Source organism: Rhipicephalus microplus, chromosome 10 (genome assembly GCF_043290135.1).
Source record: "Rhipicephalus microplus isolate Deutch F79 chromosome 10, USDA_Rmic, whole genome shotgun sequence".
Classification (NCBI taxonomy): Eukaryota; Metazoa; Arthropoda; class Arachnida; order Ixodida; family Ixodidae; genus Rhipicephalus; species Rhipicephalus microplus.
The window spans coordinates 2,804,183-2,826,867 of NC_134709.1; the positions used below are offsets into that span (position 1 = coordinate 2,804,183).

General features: G+C 44.1%; 1 protein-coding gene across 5 annotated transcripts in view; it reads right to left on the bottom strand.

Moving 5' to 3' along the window:
• The window catches only part of Art4 (arginine methyltransferase 4), a 151,920-nt gene that overhangs the window by 19,321 nt on the left and 109,914 nt on the right, over positions 1 to 22,685 (bottom strand). For 2 of the 5 annotated variants that reach the window (XM_075874869.1, XM_075874868.1), the window contains exons 8-11: positions 17,032 to 17,113; positions 13,694 to 13,869; positions 12,784 to 13,094; positions 5,053 to 5,112 (exon numbers count right to left, since the gene is read on the bottom strand). In XM_075874869.1, coding sequence (XP_075730984.1) covers positions 5,053 to 5,112; positions 12,784 to 13,094; positions 13,694 to 13,869; positions 17,032 to 17,113 — 629 coding nt within the window. Of the gene's footprint in view, positions 1 to 5,048; positions 5,113 to 12,783; positions 13,095 to 13,693; positions 13,870 to 17,031; positions 17,114 to 22,685 lie in introns of all 5 variants that reach the window. The other 3 variants (XM_075874871.1, XM_075874870.1, XM_037432458.2) reach the window with 2 other exon arrangements.

The window sequence follows — 22,685 nt, forward strand, 5'->3', positions numbered from 1 at the left end:
AGCAATTATATGAACCGTCTAGGCTGGTTTTCTTGCCGTCACTCAATGCATGGTTATATAGCTTTGCTCATGACTAGATTCTTACTTTTGACAGGAACGCCAATGTCTGACCCTTTTTATTTATTACGATAGCAATTATATGAACCGTCTAGGCTGGTTTTCTTGCCGTCATTCAATGCATGTTTACATGTGTGTGTACACACACACACACACACACACACACACACACACACACACACACACACACACACACACACACACACATATATATATATATATATATATATATATATATATATATATATATATAGATGAAATAGATGATAGAGTTTCTTCCGGCTACCGTAATAAAAGTTATAAACTTCGAGAATAGTGCAGTATAGGAAACAAAACAATAATATATTTATTTAATCCTAACAGTTTCGGCTGGTGGACCAGCCTTCTGCGGAGGATGTAAGTGAAATGGCACAAGTCCCCGTAGCAGAGGGTCACCCTCACAGTTTGAAGACCCTCACACCCTCAGACTGCGAGGGTCACCCTCACAGTCTTCAAACTGTGAGGGTCGTTTTCTCGAATGGTGTGATAGTGCGGGCCAACGAGAAAGGTTGGATGACGACGGACCTGGTCGCCGATTGGAACCATCACGTCTGGCGGAAACGGCCCGGCACCGGTTTGGGCCTGCGAGCGATGCTCGTGCTTGATGCGTTCAGGTGCCATCTCGACCAGCGGATCAAGGACAAGCTCGCTGGGTGCAATACGGACCTTGTAGTCATACCTGGCGGCATGACGTCACAATTTCAACAGCTAGATGTGTGCCTGAACAAGCCGGTGAAGGACAAGATTCGGGCGCTTTACACCGACTGGCTGATCAATGGACAACATGATTTCACGCCAGGCTACAGAATGAAGCGCGCCTCTTGGCAAGACTTCGCTGCGTGGGTGAAGGACGCATGGTGTGCAATACCATCAGCCATGGTCATCAAGGCATTCAAGAAAGAAATGTGGCATCTCGAATGCCATGGACGGTACCGAGGATGAGATGCTTTGGGCCATTGACAGCGATAAGGAGTTGTCCGACAGCGATGAGGACTGACTTATTACGTGACTCGTAACGCCGCCGTAGTGATCATAGTTTTAGCTGCAGGGCCGGCTGTTTGACTTTGTTCTATTTTTCGAAACTTCAGTGCATCGAAACCCAACTGTTCTCAATGTGCGAAGGTTGACTCCTACGGACTTTTTTTTTATTTTCACTTCCATCGGAGAAAATAAGTACGCGTTACAATCGAGGGTGCGGTAGAAAAGAGTAAATATGGTAGAACTTGCGCTGCAATTTTGTTAAAGGGTCCCCGAAACGGTTTTCTCACATTCCGTTTTTGACTAAACCACTACTGGATCAAATCATTGGCATCACAATTCAGTCGAAACACCCATTATTAACGGAGTTACGAGTAGTAAATATGTACCCTCTTCCTCCGCTCTAACCTTCATCCTCAACTGCCCTCACCTTTTCCTTCGAGCGCTTGGGGTTAAGCTCCGCCTTCACGGGGCCTGCGTCACGATGAGATGTGAGAGAACACTTGCGTGACGTTCTCTCATCTACATACGGTAAGTCAAAGCCAGAGCACAAGCCAGTAAGGCAGCCCACAATGAAGCAAAAGCGATTCATGGTGTCACAACCACTGCGTGATACCCACTAGTCGCCCAGCTAACGTCAACATGGAGCATGTAAACTTAAGCAGACAACATTCGTCGTGTGCCGGAAGTCCCAAAGCTTAGTTGTGAACTGCAATAGTGTTCTCTTTCTTTATGACAAATTTTTAAGTAAAATAAATAAGGTGTTTTACAGATAACAAACTACACTTGATCCCTGTTTATTAGAAAAGAAATACCTGTGCTGCGCGTTCCAAAGCCAATCAGATCAGCTGGAAAAGATGACGTCAATGTGGCAGAGCGTGTCGCTTGGTGTATGGGCGGTTAAAAATGCATTTGGCGCAGCAATCTGCAGCGTTCTGGAGCGATTCACAGCTTTAAAGCATTATAATAAATTACACAGTTTACGCGGAGAGGTCAAATTGGTCTCTAAATTACGCTTGGGACTTGGTCTACTAGCCCAATGTGCTTGTGAAAAATCGTCAAGACCGTTTCAGGGTCCCTTTAATAACCGCTACTGGTGATTGAAGTGCTTTGTAACAGTCCTGTCGAATACATTCAGCATGTATCAGCAGAACTAGCCTGACTCATACCACTAGGTGAAATTGAAATGATCGTCACACTGTGATGCAACCACTTGCCACCCACCCGTTCGCCACTCCGGATTAAACAGACTCGTTTTGCCAGCTTATCCCAGTCTGTTGGGATAAACTTGGACCGTAAAGCACTTATTTAAAAAGTTCTCACGGCAGTATCAACTAGTATGTTAATATAATCATCAAGGCACTCTTAAAACAAGAGGAACACTCTTTGACACGAGCACGTGCTACACGCTGAGCAACAATGACAGCATAAAACAAGCTTCACAATGCATGCACAATAAAAAATGACCATCTCTTGCTAAAGGGAACTATGTGCAGATGCGAAGCAGCGGGTGCTAACCCTCAAACTGGTGGCGGCATTGACCCTGGGCCTCGTCACGGCATTGCGCAGGAGAGAAATCTGGGGAGGCACAAAGCACGCAGTGTTACTGTGTTTTTTATGAGAACATGCCAATCGCTGCTAATGGGCAATGAGAGCCTAACAACTCCCATGGGACACAGAGACCCGCAGTCCGCCTTTAGTTAATGCAAACGCTACAAATTTTTATTGTTCAACAATGCACAGGAGATACTTCCCACAGGCACTGCCATGGAGGTCAGGATCCAGTGCCAATATACAGTCAAACCTTGTTAGTACGTACCCATTTAAGCATACTAACAGTCAAAACGTAGTTGCGACGAATCCCTGACCAAGTCTCATAAAGAGTAATGCATTTGCGGACCGTTTGAGCCGTAGTGTTTGGCTTATACCTACCTGTTAGTGTGTACTAACTGCGTACTGTAATAACATTTTGCGCCACAAACTTTTACTGCGCCGCTGAACTTTCAGATGCTACAATATGCTGTGAACGGTGTTCCGTCATGTTGGTAAGCACGAAGATCAGCCGATAAGTTATTCCGACTTCGACACGATTGCGGCGATGACATTCAGAGGAATGATAAGGGAAAAACGAAGGCAAGGTGGCGACCACCGACAAAAGCGCCGGTACGACTTATTGTTGGCGCAAAGCCTTATCACAGTAAGCACCCCCTCCCCCCCCTCCGCCTTCTGCTAGACGCGTGTGGCATAGGGTCACTTTAGGCTTACTGCATGCATTTAGTAGGCGACTACCTGAATGCACTGGGCCACTGTTCGCTGCCGCTTCGTTTTGCAGGACCGCGTTCAAGCGCGCACTGCTTTACAGAAACCCAAGCAGCTCGCTGCCGCGAAGTTTGGCGTTGCGGGCACGGAGAAACTGTGCGGTGTTATCCACACGCACACCGTACAACGAGCACAGCGCTGTTGTTACCATGCTGGACACTTCAATTAGGCGACAGCCCAATCGCGCCTCTGTCCGCTGCCAGGACCACTAGAGCATCACGGAGAGCGCATCGCTTGCGGAAAGTCTTTCGTCACCCAGCAGGCTACTCGCTGAATCTGTGCATGGCCTGAAGTGGAAGGGGGTGTATTTTAAATCAAGCAGATCAGCTGTCACGGTAGCTACGCAGTAAACGATTGGACTCTTCGCGACTTCACCACGTAAACACACACACAAACACACACACACACACGCACGCGCACCCACGCACACGCACACACCAGTTTTCATTATGAAGCAGACCGCGGAAAAACTTTATCACGGACAGCCGATTGTATCCGCTCCGTGACTTTAGCACACTGTGTATGCCGGATCCCGCTGTAGTTTCGAAATGCTCATTGGCGTAGCCACCGCGTGCTATTGGGCAGTAGTACGAGAGTCAGAAACTTTCCAGTACTTTGGCAAGAAGAAATGGCTTTGCGGTGGGCACTTCAGGCAATATTTCCCGTGGCACTGAGTTTCTTTCTTTGGTGGTTGGTGGTTTGGCGGTTGGTGGTTAATGCATAGTACGTTTAGTGCATAGCTATGCCACCATACTCGGCAGGTACATATTAACGGGATTTCACTGTATACAAGTTGGTCGGTGAACGGTTATGCAGCACGAGCAGTCCGTCTTCTTTAAATCAAGAAACTCGCCAGCAGACGGAACGTTGCCTGCGTCGGCATCGCGCGGTGAGAGGGGGGAGCGATTGACCAGAGAGAGAGAGGAGAGGTGACGTGCATGCGCAATGGGGGTGTAAATGCCTCTGGTACAGGCGCGCATGCTCTGTAAGGGAGGTCACGCCGCACACCAGATTGAGCTCGTCCATAACACGCTTTGCATCTAATAACAGGCCTCTCAAAACTGCCTGCTTTTGGTCCCCTGCTTTCGGGGGGGGGTTAACCCTGTAATGCCCACTAACAGTTATACCTTCAGAAAAATTCCGAGAAACTACTGACTGTTCTCACTCTTCTTGTACAGGTCATTTGAAGAACAAATATAAACTAAATTCTGTTTGAGACATGACTCAAGTAATAATTGGAAATAATTACTACGTATACTATGTAAGTCACCGTACCTTCTTCATAGAATGTGGAATCTTCGCTAGCTACTTATTATGCCACCTATAAAAGCTATTGCTTTATTCATGTATTCAATGTATCACATATGATACGGTGGGCATTACAGTCGAGATCTAAATACTTTATAAAATGTAACATCAGAAATCCCCAGCTACTACGAGGCAGAATTTGCACCCTTGGCTTCCCTCCTGTGCCCACGCTTATGTTTGAAAGCTTAAAACAAAGGAAATACAAGCAACTATACAAACTACAACTATAGCATACGGCACCTACTGCCGTACATTAGCAGTGGCATGGCACTTCTGGAAGGATCATCAAAAGTTCAAATCCTTACGTTCTCAGTGGTGCCTATAGCAATTAGGTTAAGTCTAAGTACCTACTGCATAAAGCATAGGCACCATAGTCGGCGGGTTCACCATTAGGCTTGTACGAGTAGTAACCTGCAAAACAGTCAAGCCAAACCGTGTCACTCGATGCCGCAACTTTCGATGAGCATGGAAAAAACGCAAAGTGGGGACGGGGAGGCATCTTTTGAACAGCAATTATAATCTTTGCTTGTAAGGGAGCGGTCGCGATCACTCCCTTACAAAGGGATCGCCAAACAATGGGAAGGTTGAAGAATCTAGTGCCACAGTTGTGTCACTGTTTTCCTAGTGAAAATATTACATAACAACATTACTTTATTTCCTACGGGATGCTGCTCATAAAGAGATCCACCGAGATATTTATATTTGTTTTACTTCATGCAGTGTCATTTTGCGTTCTTGCACATGGAAGAACGCACGTCTTACGTGCACCTCTCACCGCCACAATAGCGCAGTCTTCTTTCTTTATTTATTTTTAAAATTTTACCCTCAGGGCTAAATGTCATTACAGAGGGGGTGGGTTATTTACAGTAAATGATTTAAATGAACAAAAAGCAGTGAATATGGTTATATAGTACAAATATGTCTCTTAAAAGTACAATGTCTGTTAATATACTATATAATAATACATGTTAGGTAATACAACACCAAACCTAATTATACAATGTTAGCTATTGCAACAAAAAGAACTTATTACACAATGTTAGCTAATGAAACGTGAAACAAGTTGTTATCGCTAATAGCAACATTAACACCGGGAAGTCTCTTCGACTCCTTTGATGTGCGAGGCAAAAATGAATTGAAGAAAGTTTTTGTGTTACATGAAGTGATGCCTACTTTGTGATGGTGGTCAATGCGGCAGGATATGTGCTTCGGAAGTAGTAGTAGTGGTCATGCAAGATAGAATGTGAGCGCTCATCACGCATTAGCTATTTTAATGGCTCATCAAAAAAGCTTGTGACTAACTTGACTCACAAATGGCTGTCTAAGCAGGCATGCAAATTGTATGTTGTGTTATTATTTGAGCACAGCCGTCATTCGAAATGAGAGCCTAACCAGACACTACTTCACAAAGAAGTACATAAGCAATAGCTTGCCCCCGTAGCTTTCCCTTCATTGCCAAGAAAAGTTGTCCGCAAATATAGGTCAGCAGCCATCGGCGGGTGCCTTGTTTACTCTTCTATGTGCTGCACTCTCATTACGAGGAGACTGGGCCAAAAGTGTCCCTTAAGGGGGCAGACTGGTCTTTGAAGCCAAAAAGTTACAAAAAAATGCACATTTAAAAATGTACACATTTGGTTTTTGCAAATATTTTTCTATCTCTCAGCAAATTTTCACACACCAGAAAGTGGTAATTTTTTGTAATGTCATTCTAACTGTCCAGATTCTTGGTGCTGTTAACATGCAGAACCTGCAAAAAATGGGGAACAGACTTCGAGGCTTCTTTATAATTGGCGAGCACCTGTGTTAGAAGCTCTGCTACGAATTTATGAGCACCTTTATCACTTTTATCACTTTTAATTCAGCACTTTTTTTCTATGGTGACCTTAAACAACAGGGGGTGAACTTAAGTTATTTCAGGAACAAGATGAGTTACAGGATAACTAATTAACTATTCGAAACCAGCAGAAAAAACTGCATAACCTTGCGCAGCTTGATCAAGATCACTGAAGAAATAAACAAAAAATGTCCAAGACCAGTCTGCCCCCTTGACTTGAAGCTGCTGCATTCGTTTACATTAGCTATGGATATAGCCTGTGAGAAGTGAGGCTAGCCCGCCGCCTTGAGCAGTATCGTGTTCTCGCCACGGCAACGGTTATTGCGTGCCCTACGGCTCGCTAAGACCGGACCCACGCTAGTGGCCATACTTCTTCAGGATACGTGTACACTACAAGCCCCACTTCAATAAAATTACGATTTGTTGCTATTGCATTCATTGTTTCGCACTTGTGAAGAAACTAGCTCTTTTTTTCTATGGACATTGTTTTTAACCTCAACGCGCGAGCATCAACTGCGGAGTAGATAAGCACCATAAGCGCCACTCAAACCTCATAATAGCAAAGTAAAATCTTACATTAAAAAGAGATCGGTATATCCAGAAATTTGTCATAGGAGGAATATATTCCTAACACAGTACTTCTTGTAGGACTGTTATTGATTTACTTTATACTCAGGTTCATTATATCCAGGCTTGAGTGTATAATGCACAGAAAGGACAGAAACACAGAGGGACGACGCAGTGCTAACTTCAAACAAATGATTTATTTACGGAGCAATACAAGTAAAAACATCGGCAACGGGAAGCAACGCATGTAGGTGCATAAGTACGAGATAAGATCAATGACACATGCGAATGATGTGCATGCAAAGGTAACATGAAAGGACAACAAAGAAGTATCTACAAGATTATCACACCATGTTGAGGAACCCGCTTTCTTCAAGTCACCCTTCCTATTTCATTTATAAATCCAATCTTATAATTATGTGCCTGCGTTCCTTTCTTTTGCAGTTAACCCCTTAACTGCTTTGGACGAGCCGAGCTCATCCTGCCCAAACTGTCAACAAACTGCTTCGGAAGAGTAGAACTCATTCTAGCGAAATAGGTACCGTATTTACTCGCATAATCCTCGCACTTTTTTTGCCAGAAAACCGATGCAAAGTTGGGGGGTGCGAGAATTAGACGGGGAAAACTTTCGACGAAAACGCAGAGAGCGAAAAAGAAAACGAAGTGGCCGCAAATCCGAATTCTCACAAAAGCACCTTACAGCAAGCTTTAAGAAGTACCAATTAGAACTTACCTCAACAATAAAAGCGGAGGTTCAACACAAGGCAAGATTTATTTGGGACACAAAAAGTGGAAGCAAATAGTCGAGAATTAGAATACCATACGCGAAGCTTGTTGGCGTTGCGGACGTAGCGGTAGCGGTCGGCGCTCAAAAGGAGCCTTCAAAAAGTAAGCGTAGGACGTCAGTATTGGGCTGATGGCTATTTAACAGAATCGTCCGCAGTTCCCTTCTGAAGAAATAAAGTTTACCATCAATACCAGTTTTAGGCACTAGCAGGCCCAACACGTCTTGGTGGCTTTCAGCTGCCGTCACCAGTAGCGAACACAAAACTCGTAGGCTCCGAAAGGCCTACCGGCGACCCTGTTGCCGTTGTTTAGAGCATGATCTATCACTTGCAACTTGAAGCAGCCGTGTGGCTGCAGTATCGCCCATAACGTGCCAAGATTACAGACACAACACACAAACACGCCGCAACGAGCACTGGCTACTTCGGCTTGGCTTGGCTTGGATCTCCGTGCAATAGTACGCTTGATGTTTAAGACATGGCACCAATTGGTGCGCGCTATCATCATCATCAATGGTTGGAACGAGCAGACGACTTTATTGCGGCAGTTTTCGGGGGTGCGATAATTGTTCGAGGAAAAAAGAATCGTATTTTTTGGGGGGCGATGTGGGGGGTGCGAGAATTATACTTCCCTCTAATGTTCAGGTGAAGAGGCGCACATTTAGGGTGTTACATTGTGTGTCATCCACTAGATGGCAGCATTTGCTTGAGGATTAAGTTTTTTCCTGCGACAGGAGCAGAGTTTTTGTATGGAAAGACTGCGCGCGGTGGTGGCGACCCATGCATAGCTGGCCCTTAAACACGAAAAAGAAGCTATTCGTTTTCGACATTTTTTTTAAGTCATGATGACTAGAGTACAGATATTTATCTTGTGTCCTGAAGTGAAGACAGCGATGGCGCGAACATTGCACTGCCCGCCAGTGAAGCCGCTTTGCATTATGCCGCGTCTTGAAATTTTTCACACAGGCCCAGAGCTTCCCGAGTGAAATACCCCAAGAGGACTTAGCCTACACAAATGAAGAAAGATGTGGTGTCTGCAACAGTTTTGTTAATAAGGTTTTTAATTTTTGTTAGCAGCAAGTAGCTGGTTTGCTATGTACTGCTCAGAAATAAACTCCATTCCGTTACGATAGTTATAGCGCGAGAACAAAACGACGAAACAGAGACAAGAAGGACACGAAAGACTCTTTTGTCTCTGTTTCGTCGTTTTGTTCTCGCGCTATAACTATCGTAATGCCATACCAACTAGCCCAAGCTGCCCCACTTCCATTCCGTTGATTTGACTAACTATGTGGTGAAAATATTTTTTCAACATCGACTAGCTACTAACTTTAGTGCAATCAGAATCGGAATCAGCAATAAAAAAAATACACTTTCTGACCAGAAATTAAAAAAAGAAGAGCCGTTAAGGAGTTAAAATCCAATCTCGTACTTATGCGCCTGCGTGCGCTGTTTCCAAAAACCTGTATTTTTATTGGGCATATTTCTTGTGAGCAATTAGGTCACGATAAACTGGCATATTTACCATGACCTAACTGACCTGCACAATATATATTTTTTTAATTGATGTAAGTCCTCCATGCAAATGCCTTTTTTTTACGTTCAAAGGAACAACTCTGTGTGGTAGCAGGATTTGACTTTCGGTAGGATGTAAGCAGTAACCTGTAAAATAAAGTGGACTCTTATTAAACGGAACCTGAAGAGACCGTGAAAATGTGTTTTGTTTCACAGGAGTTCCATTTACTGAGAAGTGAACTGGGGTGCAGTATGCAGGGAATAAACAAATCATATAAGAGGCAGTTGTTCGATCTAAGCAGCAGTTCCATTTATCAGATTTACGTTTACTGAGAGTCCACTGTATGTAATATTTTCAAATTTGTTATATTTGGAGCATATAAGCTGTCATAACAAGCTTTCAAGGTTTAAAAAAATGATGAATCAATTTGAGGGTAACACAGTAGACTCTCAATAAACGGAAATCTTTTTAACGTAACTACTGCTTAAGCGGAACTATTACCTCAGCAATTCTTGGTTTCGGGCTTGTATTCTGCACCCATGTTCCCCTCTCAGTAAACGAAACTCCTGTTAAATGGAACATATTTTCCCGATCCCTTCAGATTCCGTTTACTGAGAGGGTACTGTATGTTCATCAAAGGAGCCCTTCAATGCTTTTCAATTAGACATGGAATGGATTCATCAAAGAAGCTTATTGCTCATGAATTCACCGCCGCAACAGATTTTAGAATTTACTTTGTATAAGTGAAGTTGCAAAGATTCGTCAGGTAAGCAAGAAGGGATGGCATAAGGAAAAAAAAACATCACATGCACCTTGGGACCTCAAGCAGTTTTTTTCTTTTTTCAGTGCAATGGAGCAGGCACACATGGACAAGTGGCGGCCTCCCACAGCAGCCCCAATAACGACCGAGCACTCCATACTCAAATCAGATAATGGCTGATAAAATGGCAGTGATGAGTGATTTTTGAGCTTGTGGCGCCATATACGAGAGCAATTTTCAGCCGACTGAGAATTTATTGTGAATTGCAGGCTGTGTGCTGCGCTATAACATTTGGCTCGCTTGTTCTCCGTAGCCTTGACCATCGATCAACAGCGTTTTCTGACCATGCTCAAAAAGCAGGGCCCCTTTAAATTTGAAGTGGAGCTTCGCGGCTGAGCGAATTTCTCCGAGATTGTGCTTTCTCGGCTTAGCACTCCTACACTACAGTGAAACCACCTTTACAAGTGGTTATGTGTGTACTAATATACACGAACAGTAGACTTGCGATAATTCAAACTCTGGTAATTCATACTTTCGGTTTAGTCAAGCAAAATTCAATTTTTTTGGTTGGTCCTCTATTCTTTCAATGTACTTAAAAGCCTTTTATTTCAAACTTCATAATTGGGTAAAATTCATACTTTTTGCAGTTCCATATCAGATAATATCTGCTGCTTTACCACTACTATTGAAAAATTTGCGTGCTTATATAATCGTAACAGTCTAAAAATAGGCCTTCAAGGAGAAAGGCTTTGCTAATAAACAAATGTTTGAAACAAAGCACACGCATGGTATACGGCGATGCTTCTCAACTGGTTTAGAGAGCTTTGTGCTGAAGGCACATACCTATAGCAAGGAAGCTGTTGGCAATTTGAGATTTATTTAAAGGTGTTTTCAACAGTAAATGGCCAATAAACTTGTGGACCTTGCACCTCTGCTTTCTGTTCAATGCGTGCGGTTTGGGTTTAAAAATACTTTTAAAAATTTCAATGTGTTAAAATCAATGCCTAATCATAATGAGCGGTGGCACCTCACCCAGAGCCATCTATCTGAGAACTTCTGATAATTTAAACTCCTTGATAATTCAAACAAAATTCAGAGGTCCCTTCGAGTTTGAATTAACAAGGGACGACTGTATTTGTTTATAGCGAATATTTTGAAATTTTCAATATTTTAAATTCAAATACTCTACTATCCGTTCGAATATTCGAAGCATCTGAATATTTGCACAAGCCTAATTTTTACTTCTATTGCTTCATAAATAAATAATTTAGTGGAAGTCAATGCTGCATCCACTTTGCACCTCTGCCTCTCTAACCTTTCCGTGCTCTATAGGAGTTAAGAACGAGCATACATGCATGGGCTTCGTAAGCAGTCCCGTGCACATGTCATTGCTATGCTGTGCCGAGAACTGGTGTGTCCCCCCCCCCCCCCCCCTTTTTTCAGCACTGTTATGACCATCCTTTTTCTTTTCAAACAATGAATGCAATAGCAACAAAATGTAATGTTTTATGGCTAGCTCTTTCGGATGCAACATTGCACAGCTCTACAAAATGCTGGTATAAGAATACGGCTGTGCCAGGAAGAGTCTATTCGCATTGAGTGCAGCTGTAGAAGGGTTTCCAAGCCAATAGCGCTGATGCCTGCTAACACCACCAGTGATCATGACCGTGCCCTTACAATCAGTTCACAGTTGCTGCTTGAGCGATGGCAGCCGTGATGAAACCGACACTATAATTATTTTGATGAACAAGATGTTACAGCCACATTTCCAGGCATTGAATAAGGCTGTGGCACCTTCAGGCCATATTCGGGTGTTGCGGCCAGGTACTGCGCTTTTAAACGGGTTTGGCGCAAAAGGGGCGATGTGATACAGGTAAGCAAACTCGGGACACAATGGCACAGCTGTTTCACTCCTGTATGCCGTGTCCCAATCATAAAACGCATTTCGTCATTCCTATGCCAGTAGAAAAGTGTGTGTTTGTTGCGTTCTGGCGTGCACTGTCACTCTCGACAATATAAGGAAAGATTAGAAGGTGAGCCTCCAGTTACCACAGTTCCAATAGTTAATGCAGCAGCCTGTCTCTCCTACTTAGATGCGGCTGCCGTTTAAAAAGAACACCTAATACACCCCACCTGTAAGCTCTCAGTGAATTTTCTATCAGTGAATAGCTCAATCAGTGATTGAGGAATGACATATAGAGTTCTCACGCTTTTCATTTGTTAAGGTGCGTTCACCTGGCGCACGCATGCAGGAAAGAAGATTTTTAAAGTGGAGATGCAGTCAGCATGTACGGCTGTTTAGACCAAGCACATTGCCTTCTGCCCTCACTGCCGCCCACAGTAGTAGAACAATCCTTCAATCCAGGGTGACTGTGCAGCCATGTTGTGGCACTACGTGATGCTGTACGCACTCATACTGGGCCCTGATTGGCTGACCAAAAAGGCCAACTTTACGCACAAAGAAAATCGGTTCGGGTCACTTTTACAGACAATTCACCTTCTGAATGTGGCTTCAGTAAAAGTTTGTGGTGTCTTGACTTCTTTGTGTTCGTTTGCACACAGTTCTAGATTGACGTCATTATCAGTCTCACGACAACCAAGCACGACCAAGTGGGCTTACCATTGGCATCCAAGGTGGCCCAATAGGCCTCGCTGGGCGATGTCTCGTGGCAGCCTGGGGGTGGCTGAGGAGGTTGACCCGTGTACCGGAAAAAGGGGTTCTTCAAGTCCAGGCTGTTGCACGCCCGCAAACCTCCCTCGAGCTCAAGCTCGATGTCAACATCATAACTCTGGCGGCGATTGGAGCGCAGCACCACCCGACCACCCAAGCGCTGACCCCGCTGCACGAACAACGGTGTCTCCAACAGGCAGCGCACCTGGTACCAGTGCGTGAGAGGCTGTGTGGGGCCCGTCGAGAGCCACACTGTCTGGCTGTAGGGAGAAAGGCAGATCTCGCTCAAAACACCTTGCTTGCTTTGAAATGAAAATTTAAGGGTTCGTTCTTATTCGTTAAGACAATATTAATAAGAAGTACCAGAGAGCAATACCGAGGAAAGGAAAGGGGATAAATTAATTGAAATGTGAAGAGATGACTCGCCGCAAGCGGGTACCGAACCTTCAAATGATGCGTCCCTCATTCACATTACAGAGTACATATGTGCATTCAAATCTGGGAGTGTTCCTTTTCTGGGCATAGTTGTTGGTTAGTTCTCAATAACATTGTAGCATTAACTCGGCATGGCCCCCACACCCCAAACACAGTCCAAAAAAAGTTCACCAGGCTTAAGCACCTTAGCAAATTAAAAATATATATTTAGGTCACTCTCTCTGCTAGTCTTGGTGTTATGCATGCATGTGTTACCTGGTGTATAAATTCCAGTGTTCATGTAAGCAATAAACAATTTAGAAGTGAGTGCTGTACGTATTTTAGGCTCACTGAACTAATAAACAACTATAACATTAAGTGCTCATGGTTTAGTGTACAATATGCAATTCAAGCTCAAGGCCAAGGTGCCATCAAAATTACTTACACAGATCCGGCAAACGCCACGTCAAACCAGAAGGCCAGCCCATGCAGCTCTCCAGACTGCAGCAGGCTGAATTGCAGGGGTATCTCGATACAATGCAGATCGTTTTCAGTGGCACGCTCAAAGTCCACAGTGTGCCGAAGGGACTTGGCCAGACAAATGCGCACATCAAATGTGTCCTGCACACACATACATTGGTGGCACCACCACCTCTCTTGGCACCGCTTTCTCTCCGCATAGTCTATGGTGAAGAAAATACCTCTAAAAACTAGATGAAATTACTTTGTTTTAATATTCCGTGATGGTTATATATACAGACGCATGCGTCAACCGTTGTGGCCTACATGACCGATTCAGGGCCCCACTTCATGCCGCCAACGCACAGCTGCCCGCCAAAACACAATGTTGCCAGACAACAATGCCGTGCAATCGTGCCATCTTAGTGCCATCTAATGCTTAACAATATAGTGCCAAATGTTGCGGTGCGTGTTAAACCCTCCATGCTGCGTACTGCTGTGCACTAACTATAACAAAAAAGGCGTGTGAACATTTCACTTCCCAGCGAGCCAGGGCTTACGAACACTCTGGCTGGCCCAAGTAAAGCGAAACGGCTGGGAGCCCACCAGTGCATCTCGCATTTGCTCAGAGTGTACAGCGTATTTCGTTCACCGTTTTCTGCTGCTGGGCACGTTTTATGTGTTTTACATGTGTTTCACGGTGTTTTCAGATGCATAGATAATTGTAGTTGCAACACGTTGCTGCCTTCCCACATTGCAAGCAGGAAGCATATAAACAGCATGCATCCTTGTGTCAGGATTAAGACGTGCTCATCAATCGTGATCTGTTGCCTTCCTTGCATTCGAAAACTAACCGCACTCACTTCGCATTAGAACGAAATTTATTACTACTCCACGCTTGCACTAATTACAGCATAAAGTCAATGTCACTCAGAGCCATTTGGTTTTTGAACTCGATTCCACCAAATATAAAGTCTTTAACTTGTCAATATGGTTGATTGGGCGAGTTGGTGATACATGATTCTTTGAAATGAGAGACTAAAGTCAAATAACGATTTGTGTCAGAGTGAAAGCTCAATGTATGACAACATCTAAAACAACAATTTTATCAACAACAGTGCCCTACTTACCGAGAAATTAAGGTAAATGCACCCAAAGTGCCCTACTCACCGAGAAATTAAGATAAATGCACAAGAACACAAGTGCCGCAGTAGGACATCTTCAAAATGATCCTGAAGACATCAGACGGACTGCCTACAATTAATCACTAGTAATCGATCCCACTCCACTAAATAAACAATCTTCAGTGCATCAAGAGATTCAATAAAATGCTGCTCGTTCATTTCTGTTTGATTCATGCAAAAAAGAACCGCCCGACGTTACTATGAGGAATGGCGTGAGAATTCAATTTTCGCATGGTTACATGGGACAGGTGGTGCCATCTAGCGAGGCGCAGTTGAAACAAAAGCGTCGGCAATCTCGAAGCCAATGGTGGGAAATTGATCAATGGCCGGTGTTGCTGCTGTGGCTCTCGCTGCTTTCTGTCTTCTGCTACTAGCGCAGTAAAGCTGGGCATTCTTGTGCACGGCAACAGTGACGTGAGACGGTCTGGTTGATCTGCTTCTTTAGGTGGGTAATTTGAAGTGCGCTAACCCGTTGGAAGCAATAAAACGTGATTTTATTTCAAAATAGGCCCTTCCATGGCACGAAAAAAGCACGAGGTTTCTGGACCGCCATTTCAACAATCAATGTCGACTTCATAGTTGGCTTGAGTGTCCCTTTAACGCCTATGGCATCTACAACTGTCCAAAAACGCTAGCTTCTTTTCAGACAGATATATTGAAGGTTTGTTGATGCAAGTCAAGTGTTCACGCGCTATGTTTGCTGCTTCATTTATAATCCTTGTGCGCTCATCTTTGTGTTCATTGAAGTTCAGCTTGACAACACAGTTGTACATTGCCTGCTGCCCAAGCACACGAATAATGTTACTCTGCAACCTTCAAACACACCCTTTTTTATTTATATTTCCTTTCATTTATCTTTCATTTATTTACGGCACGTGCCTCACTTTCACCCTTCTCTCTCTTGCAGCGAGTGAGACGAGGAGAACTGTTTGGCAACACCAGCAACTCTCCCTTTCCTTTCTTCAAGCAGCACGTCCATAACGTCGCACTTGTACATACTCTTCCCAAGTACATTAGGCCCATTGAAAAAGCTTCTTTAGTTATATAACATTTGCATACTATACAAATTTGACTTGAAATCATTTGACCAAATTACAATTCGCTTTAAATGTGACAGCTACTATTCCCACAAGCCTGCTAAAAATCGGACCAGCAGCTCTGACATGCAAGGTGCCGTGGAACCCTCCTCATCAGTGAATGCACTGTGGCGTCTTGACATCATGGAGCTCTCTCGGAACAGATAAAATAGAAGAAGGGACCAGGAAAATGTGTTCCATTCAACAGGAGTTCCGTTTACAGAGATATTACCATGGGTGTAGAATACAAGCTTGAAACCAAGCATTGCAAAGGCGATAGTTCTACTTAAGCAGTATTTCCGTTTAACAGATTTACATTTACTGAGAGTCTGCCGTTCCTGCTTTTACATTAACGATATTGCCATGCTACTTTCTTCAAGTCCTGTTGTCACCCCATTGCACTATGTTCAGCGCAAACCGCGCCAATGACGTTCGAGAAGCTTTGAGGCTTTAGTAGAGGCTTTAGTAGATCGTTTTGTTAAGATTACGCCGACTTCGGGAACATCACAGATTATTCAAGAACCTACGTCGCCGCTAGCGATAATGCTAGAATATTCGATGGCAAGGGTACAAATGCCGACACGCTCTACCACTTGTCAGTTGATCGACGGCCGACGCTCTGTTCGCCGCTATCAGTGTCACATGTCTTTCTTTCCTTTTGTGTGGCCACAAGTTCAGCCCGAATAGTTTCTTCTTTGTTGTGAAGTCTGCCCCCATCGTTCAGGTCACGACCCCGTGACAATATCGCCAGCCAAATCAAACAAGTCTCTAGTGGCACGTTCCTTCGTGGGCGACACCCACGAATGCGGTGTCGCCGTTGCGATTCCTCGGGAAAGATCCCACTGGAATCAACCCATGGTGTTGCCCCATGGACACACCACAAGAGGTGACCAGCAATGTCAGCCACCAATGCCCAAAACAGGCTCACTAATGTATTCTGTGCAGCCACCTAGCCCTGCGACTGGGCGGCCATGCTAGCACTGTTGATCTGGTCAAAGTGCGAGACTTATGCGCGCCACAAGAAGCAAACAACTTTACAGCGGTGATAGCAATGTACAACTCACCACGACAGGTTGCCTGAAGTACTCCTTGACGGCTGCCTCCCGCAAGCTGGAAAGGTCCACGCCATGGAAACTCTGCTGGTACCTGTGAAAAAATACCGAAACCCCAAATTGGAATTCTTAGTTGCCCCTATTGCAAAACATCTAGAGGGAAAGCGAAACAGCCAAAGCAATCAAATGCTATCTACGTGCCTTCCTAACTACACTGCGGGGCAAGGGTTGCTGTGTTCAAAAGAACTGTCTACCACTTGGAACAAATCCAGCCATTTTGGTTAGAAATGGGAAAATTCTTTGTCATGTTGGCAGCAACGAGCATGCTTTTGTTTAAGAAAAAAAGAAATTCTATTTTTACTTTGGCTCTGAAAGTTGTGAAAGTATGACCATCAGTGTCACCTGACAACTTGCAACCACACTTTTAAAAAATTGCATTTTCATTTCATTTTACTAGAGAAAGGGCTCCCATGTGGGAGCCAAAACATCATTTTTTGTGTGTTTTATTTTTGATTTGGTGTCACACAGGTCCCGTTAATTCGGGAGGCGATCGCCGGGCTAATTCCAAAGGCCGAAGTATCGGCCCCCCGAACCGCACCACGAAAGCGTGGACAATTTAGAAGTGGTCCTTTTTGGCGCGTCAGCGGACGCCGGCTGTGGCCCAAAGAACAAGTCAGAGCCGAGAGTTGATAAACAAAACAGAATTATATTCTCAATAATGGCAGATCAAAAACAATACACAAGTATGCACACTCCACAATAGTTGCATACAATATGTCACCAATCAAACAACGTACTACACAGTACAATCAGCCACACTCGAAACAAAGGACACAGACAACAATACGCACTACAATGCAGTCGCATGCATTGAACAACCAAGACACTTAAAGACTAAAGAGATAGGAAACCTATTCAGTCCAAAGTTCTTGGAACAAAAGTCTGAATGATACTCTTCCGAGAATCACTCACTCAAAGTCCAGCATTGTTGTCGTTCCGCGGCCCCCGAAGTTTCTCTTCCAGGAAACCTCGCGTCTTCAATAGGCCACTCTCCAAGCTTCAAACTTCTTCGCCGGAAACACGTCGGCTGCACACACGAAGCTGTTGCCACGCGTCTTCGCTCGATAGCGGTAAACACACACTCTTGCCTGTAGCTCGAGTCGTCACCCCTCAGGTGGAAATCCTCTTCTTCTCCTGCTTTGTCTCTACGGACAAAACCTTCGCCGACTACACGGCGGAACCCCTACGCGCTCTGGCGCTAACTTCCGTCTTCTCCTGATCTTTCGTCTCAGCTGCTCGATTAAATACCTTCTGCGCGAGATTCCAGAAAGTTCTCGTCATTTCGTCGGCGCGATACGCAGAGAAGGCTGGGGAGAGGACGAGACGGCTCGAAGGCCGTCCGCGATGGATGACTCAACCCGGCACCACCACGCCTCTTTCCTTCTAGGAATTTCGAGTGCTTGCTCGGCCACCGATGTGGGATGAGGAGGTTCGTCGGCGAAGCCACGCTTTCGAGGGAAGAGGCGCGCGCCCGGGGAGTCGTTGGATGTTTGTTTTCTTTTTTTTATGATTGACCTCGCGGCGTCACTCTGGCGCTTCGTCGCGAGAATTTGGCGGCGCGCCCTTTTTGAGCGCTCGTTTTGTGACATTTGGTCAACACAGTACACTCTCGACAATTCAAACTTTGGGTTCATTCAAACAGTTTCTGGTTCACCCAGTCTGTTTCCAATATATTTTAAAGCCGTTTAATTCAGAGTGACCCATGCGCATATTCACTTAATTGAAACTTTTGCGTGTCCGCACCTGGAATTAGCTGCTTCCTTTGTTGCTTCGAGCTGAACATTCGCAATTTTATGTAACTAAACCTTGCTAATAAAGCCGATTGCCTGCCTACAAAATGGCAAAACTGGCTAAACTGTGATGCATATGGGCTAAAGAAGAAAAAAAAAAAGGTCACAGTTTCAACACAAGGGCGGTGAAGCAATGAATAAAATAGCAACCAATCGAAATGGCGCATGAAAAAAAAAAAGCAAGCAGATCAAAATGTGAAGCGCACGCCTTAAGTAGAAAGGACGCACTAAACAGGACGAGCACAAACTAATAAGTATTACAGTTGTTACTTTATTGTATTTGAACTACACGCTCCTTTTGCAAACGGTGCCTCTGGAGAAGCGAAGTGACCTTTGTGTGCTCTGTAACTCGAACGCAACCTTTCCGGTGAGAGCACAAGACATACAAACGGCCCATTATGACATAACACCAGTAACCACGCCCTGTAGGGAAAAGTGCACAGTGAACGCATCACGAGCCGTCTTGCTGACGATGCAGAGAACAGCATGAATGGTGCACATAGCAGATCCCCGCTAGTGTGCTTAAGGATGTGCGCTGAGCCGTGCAACGCCACATGCAATGAAGCGAGAGACCACCTGTTCAATTCTGCACTTTAAAAAATATTATTCTGCATTATTTATTTTTATTTGTGGCTGTTACATATATACGCAGTTATATATGCCTATAACAAACTGCCCATAACGAACCTCTATACAATGAATTCCTTGATATTACTAAGATATTTATTCCCTGCTGTTACTACATAGAAACACACGTATTTGCGGCCTCTATGCGATGAAGCTACAGCAAGAGAGACCCTTCACAAAACTAATTTCTGCTGCCAATAACTGAACAATTTTGCCCTATTGTCATTTTAGAGTGATCATGCATTTTCTGTGGTTGCCCCGACGACGACAAAGTGCGAAGCAGCAATGTCGCACACAGCGTGCTTGGTACCCTGGCGACTGTGGAGAATGAGCAAGCACTCAATAGTGCACGAGACAGGGCAGGCGGGCCAGCACCCATCCAACCAGCGTCACCGTTGTTCTTGCTGTCATGCAAACAAGTGCCCTTCCCCTCCCTTCAAACCAAAGGAAAAAGAAAAGCCACTTATGCGTTTCTATTGCTGCACTGAACTGTCCCTGAACTGCACTTTGTTGAAAGAAATCTTAAATAGAAAAATTCAAGTTTTCTATAATTACATGTTTTTCGTTTTTATTTGCTTTCCCAAGTTTGGTTTTTCTACTTTCCCAACAACAACGAAAATGAAGGTTGTAATTAAACTTTAAGTAGGTTAAAATCCGGGGGAGACTATCACCAGATACCACATTTTTTTGTTTATTGAGATATCTCAACAAAATTTTCAGGATAGACTAATAGCAAAAGCATTAGAACTACTACAAAATTTCATGAAGTTATGTTCAATGGTTCTTCAGTTACCGCAGTATGTCAGAATAGTGCACTTGGTTCTCTTATTCCAGGCCTGGAGAACTTTCAGAAGATGCTGGAACACTGAAATTAATTATTCTCAGAGTGATACCTCACGGGGTAAAAGAGCTCTTTTTTTTAATTTCCTTACTGAAAAGTTTTAGCAGACCATCAAATTTAGTGTTGCTGATTGGGTTATTATTAATCAAGTTTTGATTAGGTACCATAAGTAACAGACAACATATTGAAAAAATGAGCTTGTCTCCTCCTCAGAAATTTATTCACTTACATACTAAAAAAAAAAGACAAAAATAGGATGAGTGGTTCCCAGATATTGCTGGAACAAGCAGCCTCACTAGCCAAAAAAGTCATTTTTACAAAACGACATTTGAAAGTTTTGGGCACATATGCAAATCTAAAACAACCCTGCAGCATAACTGGAGGTGTCCTTTGGCACTCTCTTTCTTCGCTGCTTTTCCGTCGTCTCCAAAGATCTCTTAGCATTTTTCAAGCACAGTAAGTCTTTCTTGGCCCCGCTTTGATTGGCCAGGTCGCGCTGCATTGATCGCACTCCATTGCCTAAAATTTCTGCTATGTCCCTGGCAAAGTGCAGAGTTCTCTTTTAACAGCCGCCCGTTGTTGATCCACAACCTCTTTCTCTTGGAGAGCCCCGCCAAGCGGACAACCTTCATAAATCGCTTCCTTGCACCGAATACTTGTTGCGTCTTCCTTTTCGTTGGACGCATCGTGAGCGAATGCAACAACGGTCTCATAAAGACAGTTGAATATCGTCACGTGAAGACGTTTGAAAATCGTTTAGTAAAAACTGTTGAAACGCGGAGAGTATGCGAACGGCTGCAACGATAGACGATAGTGAGCAGAACACTAAGAAAACGCCGAGGATGGAGGAGCAGCAGACGACGAAGAGCCGCATTATGTGTGCAAGAGTACTACGTCATCGCGCGCAGCAGCCAGTCGCAGGGTCCCTCTCATCTTTAGGCACAGCGGGCTGGGAGAGGACGGAAGATCGTAGAGCACACTCCACCACTTGTGATGTAAAGGTGAAGGCAACCTTTATTAGGCCCAGAAGACATGATGAAGCGACCACACCTAAAGTACAGAACTCAGGCAAGCCAGGTTTCCACAGCAGATGACGATGACGACCACTCATGATGATGAACATGTGTAAAGATAGTAGATGTGCTCAATGAATGCCTACAATATTTAAAAAAAAAAGTAGTTTATGACACATACTGCCCGAATATGTGGTTCCCAAAAATCGACCTTTTCGAGATTTTTCCGTTTTCAAAGACCGCGTCCCCCTTTAAAGACTAAAAACCAAAAAGGGCTACTAAAACCAAAAATGAGCGCAATATGTGAGGTCTCCAAGAAATTGTCACCTGGCTGCCTGCTCAAAAGCCACATGCTCAAAATAATGATTGCCAAGCTGATTGAAAAAATCATTTCAAAAGACATATCTGCACCGCCTAGATGAGCTTTTATTTATGCCATAAATGCATTTTTCTCTAGATCCATTTTAGGACTTCTCAATATTAGACAAAAATAAAGTTTTTGGGACTAGCCAGATCAGGATGAAACTTTGTCCAGATATTTCTTAACATGTGAAGGGTCCAGGTATCTCTTTTAAACTTGATATCACCTGTATAATTTTTAGACAGCTAAAGCAAGCAATTAGTTTGGGCTATGAATTCTTAGAATTCTCATATTAGAATTTTTCTTGTCAATCATTAAGATGTCTTATACAAAGTTGATGTTAATTGCATTCTACAGTTAATGTAGAGCAATATGGGCCATGGATGGCTCAAAAACAAAAATTTAATGGCATAAAATGTTCATCCAAAACAAACTGACTGAGTGATTGATCGATATGTAGCATTTAACGTACGAAAACCACCATATGATTATGAGAGATGCCGTAGTGGAGGGCTCCAGAAATTTCAACCACCTGGGGTGCTTTAACTCTTTCATTACCCTGCCTAATTGATACGTGGGGTTTAATGCCCCAAAACCACCATATGATTATGAGAGACGCCATAATGGAAGGCTACAAAAATTTCGACCACCCGGGGTTCTTTAACGTGCACCAAAATCTGAGCACATAGGCCTACAACATTTCCGCCTCCATCGGCAATGCAGCCGCCGCTGCCGGGATTCGATTCCGCGACCTGCGAGTCAGCAGCCGCGTACCTTAGCCACTAGACCACCGCGACGGGGCTTTCATTATCCCGCCTATTCAAATCGATCATCGGTGATTGACGCTTTCGATCATCGATTTTTGCATGCTGAATTTCTTTCTCGGGCACCGCACACTTTTCAGAGGTTAGTCCAGCCACCTAACTTTCAGAATCAATTTGAATTGGCCCATTTCAGCAATACGGTGATTTTTG